At 42.0% G+C, this 11,092-nt stretch overlaps 2 protein-coding genes and 1 non-coding gene across 3 annotated transcripts; 2 read left to right on the top strand and 1 right to left on the bottom strand.

The window, feature by feature from the left end:
- Positions 1 to 66: 66 nt before the first annotated feature.
- Positions 67 to 5,857, bottom strand: rab13 (RAB13, member RAS oncogene family). The gene is made up of 8 exons (XM_008323164.3): positions 5,210 to 5,857; positions 4,515 to 4,575; positions 4,123 to 4,183; positions 3,449 to 3,526; positions 2,324 to 2,413; positions 2,044 to 2,109; positions 1,883 to 1,933; positions 67 to 1,199 (listed from the first exon to the last, which is right to left on the bottom strand). The coding sequence occupies exons 1-8, from the start codon at positions 5,331 to 5,333 to the stop codon at positions 1,128 to 1,130; spliced, it is 603 nt and encodes a 200-aa protein (XP_008321386.1). The 5' UTR covers positions 5,334 to 5,857; the 3' UTR covers positions 67 to 1,127.
- Positions 5,858 to 6,331: 474 nt separating this feature from the next.
- LOC103388254 (40S ribosomal protein S27-like) lies at positions 6,332 to 9,228 on the top strand. Its single transcript, XM_008323165.3, has 4 exons — positions 6,332 to 6,413; positions 7,354 to 7,462; positions 7,871 to 7,981; positions 9,162 to 9,228. The coding sequence occupies exons 1-4, from the start codon at positions 6,408 to 6,410 to the stop codon at positions 9,188 to 9,190; spliced, it is 255 nt and encodes an 84-aa protein (XP_008321387.1). The 5' UTR covers positions 6,332 to 6,407; the 3' UTR covers positions 9,191 to 9,228.
- Positions 7,651 to 7,780, top strand: LOC112487998 (small nucleolar RNA SNORA13). The gene has a single exon (XR_003051657.1). It is a non-coding gene; the product is annotated as a small nucleolar RNA SNORA13 (small nucleolar RNA).
- Positions 9,229 to 11,092: the final 1,864 nt, after the last annotated feature.

Raw genomic sequence — 11,092 nt, 5'->3', positions numbered from 1 at the left:
CTTGAATGTACTGCGTGTAAACGTGAGAGGGCTGGTCAGAACTGAAAGTGCACTGCAATTCAAGAATGCAGAGTGACGAACGGTTTATTGCACTCCAATGAACAAACCGGAATGTGCCAGAATCAGGGGAATGGCAAAGATCTCAAAGAAATGAAAAAGAAAAGAACTCGAAACTTGTTTTGGGTTAAAGTCTGAAAACAGGAGCCTCGTCTACAAACTGTAATAAAACAGACGTTAAAAACATAATGAACTCCTACAACCAAAACTCACTGAAAATGACCAAACTGGTCCCATTAAATTGTCTTTGTTTACAGTGCTTAAAAGCAGGGGTGTCAAACATATGGCCCGTGGGCCAAAATCAGCCCGCTATAGAGTTCAATCTGGTCCGCTTGATACATTTTGAAAGTAAGGGACATGGGGGAAAAAAATAAAATAAATTCACGTGCTCACCTGAAAGTTTCAGTTTCAGGGGCTCCGTAGAAGTGGAAGTTTAATGTGACAGTAACTCTGTCAGCATCGGAATGTGGGTGGCAAAAAATATTTGGTCTAATGCCAAATTTTTCAAACTTAGGTCCCTACAGTTTGGTTGTTACTTAAAGCAGTGTTTCACAACCTTTGCACTTATTTACCACTCAAAACTCCCTAGGTGCATCACCAAACTGAATGTCTGGAAAAAAAAAAAATAAACTGAAATATAACGATCTGCTAAATTCAATTTAGTCAGTGTGAAACCTGGGCCTGTTTAGTTGAACATGATGATAATATACTCACAGGAATTGGGTTTTGGGGACAAGAGGATTCAGGTATAACTTTATAGCCCCCCCCCCCTTCTCTATATTATACTATTAAAAGTTTATAATATATTTTTCCTGAAATTTAGGGCGAACAGACTTTGTTTACATAGGAGTAAAAAACCAACATAAAAAGTGAAGGTAAAAACGTCATAGCTTTGACTGAAAACCTGCACATTTTGCATTAGAAAATGAATAATGAAGAGAACCCAATCGTATGGTGGAAACCTGTGTGTGTTCGGCACAGATGAAGACAGAAAAAGTGTTGTGTCGTGAATGCGGTGCGGACGATAAATTAGCGTTGTACTTTGTTTGGTAGCAGAGTCGACGTCAGGTCTAGAGCAGAGTGCACTTTGAAGACTTTTTCTCTGCACCGCTGGTTATCTTCACTTCTCTGCCCATCGGTCCCTGAGGGAAATAAAAAACAAACAAACAAACAAAGAAGATAAATTACAAGTGGAGTCAAACAAAACATACAGAGTGATGGGACACAACCATGGAGTGGGTGAAATAAAACCCTGGAGGCAGAACGTAAACTGAAGATACTTTTTACTGGTGTTTCTGATGTCTGTAAATATTTTGTACAAATAAAAAACTAGGGATGTTTGATATTAAGTTTTTGCCAATATTATCCAAACACAATTTCCGATTCCGATATCAACCAATACCAATATAGTGGGGCAGTGATAAGGTTAAGTGTTGCCTGCTCAATTATTTTCTGCCAGTGGTGAAGTGTTGCCTGCTCAATTATTTTCTGCCCCCTAGAGGACAGAATTAAAATACTGTTGAGCGCCTGGTAATATTTATTTAATTATCTGTACAAACCACTGTAAAAGTTACTGACACCAACATTCTGCATACAATCACCTGATTATTACTGACACCAACATTCTGCACACAATCACCTGATTATTAATATAGATTAATAAAATGAGCTACAATGCTGCCATCTAGTGACCAGAGGGTTGTTTATCGTTCGTAATGCCCTGTGTTCATGTGTTATGAAGGAGTTAAGTTCGTAATGCCCTGTGTTCATGTGTAATGAAGGAGTTAACAGTTACAGATAAAAAAAGATGTCGTTTCTCACTTACTGGTTTTCTGCTGGTTTTCTGTAGAATGTCTCGGGCCAAAGACAGGAAAGACTAAAAGTCAAAGGAGTAAGAGTTAATATTTGGCCTCGTGTTAAATATTGTAAAAATCAAGCCGATCCTGAAGCACTGAGTCAGAGCACGGAGCCGGTGTCACAGCTCACCTCCTCCACATTAATGCTGGACTTTGCACTGGTCTCGAAGAACCTGATACCATGGTCTTTGGCCAGCTGTTGACAGACACACACCAAACCTCATCAACAGCAGGATATGGGCAATTATGGACGTCCTGCTGCACGTCCGTTATAACACAATAAAAACACGAAGAATAATGGGGCGTTCTCATTGGACAGAACCACCTCTAGTCTGGCATGAAGTTTTTTTCTCACTTCGTGATTCACCGATGTCCTTAAAATAACGTGATTACTCTGAAAGTCGGCTCACCTTCTCCCCTACCTCCTTGGAAACCTTCCGCTTCGCCTCGATGTCACATTTATTACCTAGCAACATTCGACTGACTCCAGCTGATGCATTCTGGGAAAGGAAGAATGATATTATTGATCAGGGACAGCTTGAGTTGGGTGAGCGTCAGACTAAAGAGATTAAAGAGCAGATGTTTTAACGTTAGGACTAAAGTGTCTGTCTCACAGCAGCAGACGAAGAAATGTCAATATGAATAAAAAATAAAAACAGTTTCTCTGCCGTATGTGGACCATGGGTCGTCTGGGCCATCGAATTGACCTGAAACAGGTTTTTAAAGGTTTAAATCAGGTTACATTTCATTATTTCTGCCATATTTTTGTGGCAGATACTAAACCACATCCACATACAAGGTTTTAGACAACACAACATTAAATTAATTACGTTTTTAATTACAATTAAAAACAGCATCCCTGGTGGTGTGTTCCAAAAGATACCAAATGTTTAATTACAATTACAATTAAAAACAGCACCCCTGGTGGTGTGTTCCAAAAGATACCACACCACCAGGGTGCAGCAAAGTGCAACCCCATGATCCCGTTTTAAATTCATTGCAGAGGACACGCTGGTTGTTGTGTATATTTACAATGTACATATATACATGCATACATATATATGGATATATAAATATATACATATATTTAACATACATGAATATGTAAATATATATGTATATTGACAAATCAAACTGCGTCCGTCTCAGTTTCCGCTTCTGTAAAACATGGACAAAGTAATGATTGACAGGTGATGCCTTTTGTTACGAAACCTTTTTTAGCTAGCTGCAGCTAACTCCGTCTAGTTAGCGTCTTGTGATGCCAGCTAACTGCTACATTTACGGTTGCCAATTAGACTATATAAACAACAGTGTTTACTTTGCAGTACGTGTAATCCTACACACAATAGGCTGTGAAGATTTTAGAGTTTACTATGTGAGTAACCGCAGGGGGGGAGGGGGGGGGCGTGTGCGGCGAAAATTTGCCAACAGCTGCGTGGACAAACCACATGACTCATGTTTACGCAGACGATTAAGGAAGAATTTCAACACATTTCCTGGTGGTGTTCTCCGTAACGGAGAGGAAATTCACTCACTTCTTTGATGCTTTTCATCCAGTTCTGTATGTTTTCGAAGGATTTGTCGTCCGTGATGTCGTAGACCAGGATGATGCCCTGACACAGGGAGGGAGGGGGGCACGGAGGGAGGGAGGGAGGAAGGAAGAGTCAGTCATCGGTACACACAGAGAACAACTTTTAAGTTTTTGAATTTTACTGTTCGTGCACTGGACAAATGAGCAAATAATCAGGATAAGTCAGTGCTTCTCAAATGGTGGGGCGGGGCCCCCTGTTGGGCCACAGTAAAGTGCCTGGGGGGTTGTGAAGCACTACCAATTAAATATGGGACGCTGGACACACAAGTGTACCACTGCTGTAATGCTTGAACGATAACAAGCCTCCAGCCACTAGGTGGCAGCAACTCATACAGTGGTTTGTACAGATACAAATATACATGTTATCAGGTTCTGAATAGTATTTCAATTTGTGGGGGTGTGGGGGCGAAGACAATTTTGTCCCCGGGTGGTTTGTACAGATACAAATATACATGTTATCAGGTTCTGAATAGTATTTCAATTTGTGGGGGTGTGGGGGCGAAGACAATTCTGTCCCCGGGTGGGGGGGGGCATGACAGAAAATAACTGTGGTGGTGCTAAGTGTTGACGTTAGCCTAGTTGTCCAGCCTACCGGCCCTGTGGTTGGACTGTGCTCACCATGGCTCCTCTGTAGTACGCTGTGGTGATGGTCTTGAACCTCTCCTGTCCTGCTGTGTCCCTGCAGAAGACACCAATTCACATTTTACAAAACTGCAGACCAGACTGTCCGGGGCTGCAGATGCTGCCGTGTGGCGGACATTTCTCAAGTCGCTATGGGAACGCCTTCAAAGTGACATGTGTTGGTTGTCTGTGGCGGCCATGTGTGACGGATTCTTGAACAATATACCCTGTCATAAAGTCTGGGATTCACACAGCAAGAGGGAGGTTCCTCCTTCCTCCCAGGGAGAAAGAAAAAAAAAAGGGCCAAAACGGGGAACAAGACACAGCAACGCAAGTCAGTGTCACAAAAACAAGGCAAACCCAGAGAACACAGAGGCACCGCGTCGTACCAGACTTGGAGTTTGACCTTCTTTCCATCCACTTCAATGGTTTTAACTTTAAAGTCGATGCCTGGAAGATAAGAGAGAGAGAGAGAGAGACAGGAAGGGGAGAAGGAGAGAGAGGGGAGGGGGACAGGGGAGGTGAGGGGGGGGTAAAAAATGAGTTAAATACCTTAGACATGAAGTAAAAACACACCCGCCCACGGGGCACAAAGACGTACAGAAAAAAAATGAGGTCACCCTCACTGTGACCCCCTCAGAGTGAGGGCGAGCTGCACACCCCTGTGACTGTGACAGACAGTGAGGGGCAGAGGAGGGGGGGCGAGGTGGGGGGCTGGGGCGAGGTGGGGGGGGGTCGTCCTGTGTGCATGCCTGAAAACCAACCATTCTTCTGAGATGGCAAAAGAGATAGGAATGAGGGTGGGTGGACCTTCTGGGAGCCAAGTGAGAGGAACGAGATTGAAGGAGAGATGAGGAGGAAGAGGTTCGAGCACACGTTCAAACAGAAGCAGGGAAAAAGAAAAATATAATCCTAGGACAGCATAGACACACAGACGAGTTCAGACATGAACCTGACAGAAACCAGTTTGTGCAGTGAAGAGCATCAAGTTAAGAATAAAAGGTCAGCAAACATTTGTTCACCGCTGCTCACGGTGAGAAAGACTCCCGCAGCTAACGACCACAAACGACCACCGTCCTCTTACCTATGGTCGAAATGTAGGTGGAGTTGAAGTTGTCCTCAGCAAAACGAATGATCAGACAGGTCTTTCCCACCCCGCTGTCGCCGATGAGCAACAATTTGAACAGAAAATCGTACTTTTTCGCCATGGCTGAATCTGGTAGAAGTCAGAGCGGCTGCAGCCCAGAGGAGATGGTCGTGGATCCTCGGTTCAGTAAAAGATCCTCTTCATCGACTGTAGTCTTTGAATCTTTGAATGTTTTTTGACGTAATTCAAACCAAAAAGACTTTTAAAAAAGTGTTGCTGGGTTGACTGTGGATCCTCTTTTCACCTTTCTCCCCCCCTACCGGTGAATTCCGATCCCCCTCAGTTGCTTCACAGCTGCGTTTAAAAAACAAATAAACTCCATCCAAAGTTGGACTGTGTACCGTACAGCGGCGTTTACAGTGAATCTACACCCGATTCATGGACCTCTGCTCTCGGCGTCACTCTCACTCCATCTACACTTCACATACCCGGGTGGCTACGTGTTTCTCCAGCCTCAAACTTTGCTGTCGGCCCAGTTCCCAGATCCGTTGAAAGACTACGTAGTAAGGAACTACTTTCTTCGTGGGAATTGTAGGCTCAGAGTTGCAATATCTCAAAGTTACCACTAGACGGCGCCATTTACCCAGAAACGTAATTGAAACCACCCCCCCAAGAGTGACATGACAGAGATATTGGTCAATTATGTAAAAACGAAAGTTATCAAACGTATTTAATAGTTGTTATATCGCTATGCTTTTACAATTTCCAAACAAAATCTCTTCTGAAGTATTGTAATACATTTTATCGTAAGTTGATATTTGAAAAGGGCGAGACAGCGTTAAGAAACGTAATATTATTTCTTTACGTTTTCAGAAAAAAATAGGAATTAATAAAACAAAAGTAATAATGATTTGTAATGCAGAAATATGTAAACAAATATTTACTAAATAACTAAAAATCAGTAAAACAGTCAAAACACATCCTTAATTTCAACAAGCCCCACAATTTGTAAAATTATAGATTGTTTTTGTCACTTTTTACTACGTTTTGTGAAACGAGAATATGGTTTTATTAATGTTAAAAAAGACCAACGTCGACTGTCTTCTTCTGTGATTTAAGATATAAAGCAGTTTCCGGTGCGTCATCGACAAACAGTTTTTCCTTTTTCCGGTGGTGGAGGTCTAAGCGCACAAACATGCCTGTAAGTAAAACTGTAGATTTTAACATTGTTTTCCGTTGTTACAGACTGTTGTAATCGACATACTTTAACTTAAGTTAGTAAAGTAAAGTATGTAATATGTATACGTAGTTTATAAAGCGGTAATTGCGTTGACGCGACCGCAAAACAAACGTTAAGATTCGACAACCGAGCCAACATGGCGAAGCAGCACGTGGACAAAGGAGCAGCGCTGCCTCGGTGGTTTTATAACGCGTTTTAACACGTTGATCCTCATAATTTAATTAATGGTGTTTTGTTTATAAATGGTGTTATATTAAAGTACACACTTCAACATAGGAAATAGGTTTGCGTTGTGTATTTTACGAATATGTGTACGGTAATGTCGTGTCTTGTTTACTCGGAACTAGAGATAAAAATCGAAAAAGCGAAGATTTTAGATTAATTTAATCTGTACGACGGCGAAAATTTTAGATTAATTTAATCTGTACGACGTTTCTTACCCCTTTCAAACGTGTATGTGACGTCTGTTTAAATCGACATACGTTTTATGTTGAAATTTACTTTTTTCTTCAAAATTACAAATGATTTAAACATAACGAAATACGTTTTTTTTCAGGATCTAGTTTATGTTTACATTTTATTTACTGATAATAAAGTAAGATTCCAGGCTCAGTTTCCTGAAGTTTAAAACGATGGCGTGGTCAAATGGTCATGCTGTTGTCTACTGACCAAAGATTACTTGGAACCGCCCTACAGTTACTGATATCTCAAAGTGCAAGCATCAGCAAAAAAAAAAACAACTTCCATGTTATTCACGGTGCAACGTCTCTATCTTTTAGATGACATACTTTTCTCTCGTCACTAAAACATATCCATTTCAGGAGTCGTATCCGTTTTGAAGTCGCATCACGTACGCTGCAAAAGTTATTACTGAACAACATTGTGTCCCAACATTTTACAGCTCGCGAAGGATTTGTTGCACCCGACCCCAGAGGAGGAAAAGAGGAGACACAAAAAGAAACGTCTGGTGCAGTGTCCTAACTCCTACTTTATGGACGTGAAATGTCCAGGTCTGTTTGTTTACATCAGTCACTCCTCAGTTACAGGACAGCATTTAAAGTAAAATAAAATAAAAATATTTAACACACGTTTGTATATTCCTTTAACAAAATGTGTAAATAAATCTGACATTTGGCCTTAAATAATCTAATTCCATCTTTTGTAAAATCTTTTAAAACATTTTAATTTACTACTATTTTGCCTTTATGTGTTGCCCTTTCATTGTTTTTAATGATAGGGGTGTCAAATAAGGCATACAGCGACACCTGCTGTCATCTGTGTGAAGGGTTTCCACTGACTCTTCAACACCAGTGGCAGCAGGGACAAACAGTGTGTGTGTGTTTGTTAGATCTGCTGACAGATGCTGCTTTTCCTGCTCGGCTGTTTTATCGACGGTGTGTTTTGTTTGCTGCTTCCAGGCTGTTATAAAATCACCACAGTCTTCAGTCACGCCCAGACGGTGGTGCTGTGTGTCGGCTGCTCCACAGTCCTCTGTCAGCCCACGGGAGGCAAGGCCCGTCTCACAGAAGGTAGGGGAATCAAACTGTGTTTGAGTGTTACTTTGACTGTTGACCTAAATGTACTGGGAATCTGGTGTTTACTTTATCAGTGTACAGTAAGTCCATGCGCACGGGTTGGTTGTGTAGTTCACCACTGACTCAGCACTGACCTCCATTTTGTCTTTTACACCGAGCTTGCTGAATTTGCATTAAACTGAAAATAAAAACTGAAATAATTTACATGTAAAATAATTTAAAGTTAAATGATTTAAATGATTATGAAATACACATTGTGACGCGCCCCTCACTTTGAGAACCACCGGCTAGTAGAATTATGTTGAATGAACTAAAGTCTAAGACAAGTGTGTCATGGACACACTCGCCTTTGTGTTGCCCTCTCATTGATATCGTAATGAACGGGGTGTCAACTAAGGCGTACAGTGACCCCCTCTGGTTGTGACAGAAATTCATCTCCACTGATCCATTTCTACACTGAACCACAGGCACAAACAAACACCTGCATTCTTCCTAAAGTAAAGAAGGAACAGTTTCTCAGTCACTCGTGAGAAATCAACCGTTTTTCTGAAGGAACATTCAGGAAGTGATTGCGCGCTCCACCGCCCGTTCTCTGCTCGCTGCCGTGGAAACCAAGGCCTTCTGAATGAGTTACTGTGGCTGCAGCTGTAACCCTTGGCACCGACACTATTGTTACTGTAGGTGATTCTGTCTTTGAAAAGAGACGGATCAGAGGCAGGAAGCTCAGTCTGTCACATGTTCCACCAGAGTCTGTGCATCAGGTTGTCGATGGTTCAGTGAACCAGGTGACCATGAGCAGACTGTCAGACCAGATACCAGTCTGGTATGAACATATAACATATATGTTTGCATATATATATACATACACATACATACATACAAATCAGCATCCAAATACAGCTGTGTTCAAACGCCAGGCATTAAAAAAATGCCACCATTATATGGCATTACATGTAAGGAGGTAACAGTTTGCTGGTTCAATTCCCGATCTCTTTGTATGGAGTTTGTCAGTTTCTTTAGTCCCCCATCCCAAAAACATGCAGGATTAGGTCAAAATTTGATGTTTTATATAAAGTATTACGAGAGTATTACTGCAGTACTGACTAATATTTTTTCACAGGTACTCGGGAAGGTTCTCAGTGATATAACTTAACGTTCTCCTCTTGTTCTGCAGGCTGTTCATTCAGGAGGAAACAGCACTAGTGGACCAGGCTGTGGCCTGAAAACCACTGACAAGGAAAGAAATAAAGGAAAAAGTTGACGGACATCAAGTGACGTGGCCACGGAGCTGACGGACGACAGCGCGGGGTTAAAATCACGTCGTCGATCAGAAACGCTGGGACTCGTTTTAAACAAAACATCGATTCTGTTAATAACCGTAGGCTGTTGTGTTTTGATGAACTGTGTCGTTTTTTAAAAAAAACTCTCCTAAAGAGCGCTGACTTTAATGTCTGCAAGAACGGGAACGACAAAGTTCTCTTCTCACTGATGATGCAAACGTTTCATTAAAGTCGGAAGTGAATTTTAATCAGTGCCTGCTTGTGTTGGTGTCCCCCCCCCCCAGATACCCCTCCTCCTCCATGGAGGAGTGTCGTTCAGGGAAGATCAGGTGACGTGGCCACGGAGCTGACGGACGACAGCGCGGGGTTAAAATCACGTCGTCGATCAGAAACGCTGGGACTCGTTTTAAACAAAACATCGATTCTGTTAATAACCGTAGGCTGTTGTGTTTTGATGAACTGTGTCGTTTTTAAAAAAAAAACTCTCCTAAAGAGCGCTGACTTTAATGTCTGCAAGAACGGGAACGACAAAGTTCTCTTCTCACTGATGATGCAAACGTTTCATTAAAGTCGGAAGTGAATTTTAATCAGTGCCTGCTTGTGTTGGTGTCCCCCCCCCCCAGATACCCCTCCTCCTCCATGGAGGAGTGTCGTTCAGGGAAGGCTGTCGCTTGTTATTTCTCTGCTGCTTTTGAAAACTGATGTGACACCGATGTCACACTACGGTCAATGTAGAGATGATGGAGAGGATGGAAGAATCCTGACCTTTGACCTCATGTGTACGCTCGGCTGTCCTCTCACCTTGTGAACCTGAAGGTGTTCTCACTTTGATTGTAGTGAGATTTTAATCATTCAATAAATGAAATGATGTTTTTACTGTTGCTACGTTGACATTTTTGGCACAGCTTATCAATAAAGTTTGGAAATCCCAGCTCGCCTCCTGGTCTCTGAGTTACGATCAAAACGTTAACTTACACTGAACCTCCTGGAGGTTCTTTAGCTCAATTCAAATTGGTGTGACAAATGATTTTTTTAATCATAAAAAGACTGTAAATACAGCCACAAGATGGACGTATGGATAGCTAGCAGTAGTGGCTAACCTTAATCCTGCAGTGCCCCCTATCTGTCAGACTTCTGACCCAGACCAGACGGGGACGTGGGGAACATCTACATCAATTCAATATTCAGAGTTGATCACCAGTGTTGTACTACTGGTCATTGTCCAGACGCAACATGTAGAGACTTGAAACTAATTCAACCCACCGGACATGCTATGTCTCCCCACAGGGCCCTGCCCCTCAAGTTTTTCCCTGTGACAGGGAAAACGATAAGCAAAAGAAAATGATTTTAAAAAGCCAGGTGGTTGTTGACTGTAGCATCAGGGGAGTGTGGTTTGGTACGGGGGCTGGGCGGATGTTCTAATGACTCCACTGAGGACGGAGACGAGAGTCAGATCCTGAACGACACTTTGAGTTTTTTTTTTTTCAGCCAACATGGCAATCAGAGATTCTCCAGTAGACCTGACCTCGATTCCTGTGGAAGGTGAGAGAGCAGCAGAGCTGTCACTCGGGGGGTAGGGGGGTGTGGGTGGGGGGGGCGTCAGACTTCTGACCCAGACCAGACGGGGACGTGGGGAACATCTATCAATTCAATATTCAGAGTTGATCACCAGTGATGTTGTTGATGAGTCAACACCAAAACAAAATTAATTGTAATTATGTTTAATGACACTTTGATTAGTTTAAATAAATAAATATTTGTAAGTACAGTTGGATTTTTTTTTTTTTACTATTTATTTATTTATTTACTTGAACCACCAGATCAA

The sequence above is a fragment of the Cynoglossus semilaevis genome, chromosome 13 (assembly GCF_000523025.1).
Source record: "Cynoglossus semilaevis isolate Cse_v1.0 chromosome 13, Cse_v1.0, whole genome shotgun sequence".
Classification (NCBI taxonomy): Eukaryota; Metazoa; Chordata; class Actinopteri; order Pleuronectiformes; family Cynoglossidae; genus Cynoglossus; species Cynoglossus semilaevis.
This window is presented reverse-complemented; position numbering and strand designations above follow the sequence as displayed.

Coding starts and splice junctions, on each gene's coding strand:
- LOC103388254 (XM_008323165.3), top strand. Junction 7,463..7,870: donor TATGGACGTGAAATGTCCAG/GTCTGTTTGTTT, acceptor TGCTGCTTCCAG/GCTGTTATAAAATCACCACA. Junction 7,982..9,161: donor CAAGGCCCGTCTCACAGAAG/GTAGGGGAATCA, acceptor CTTGTTCTGCAG/GCTGTTCATTCAGGAGGAAA.
- rab13 (XM_008323164.3), bottom strand. CDS start 5,333: ATGGCGAAAAAGTACGATTTTCTGTTCAAATTGTTGCTCATCGGCGAC. Junction 4,184..4,514: donor AAGGTCAAACTCCAAGTCTG/GTACGACGCGGT, acceptor TGTCTTCTGCAG/GGACACAGCAGGACAGGAGA. Junction 1,200..1,882: donor AGAAAACCAGCAGAAAACCA/GTAAGTGAGAAA, acceptor TATTTCCCTCAG/GGACCGATGGGCAGAGAAGT.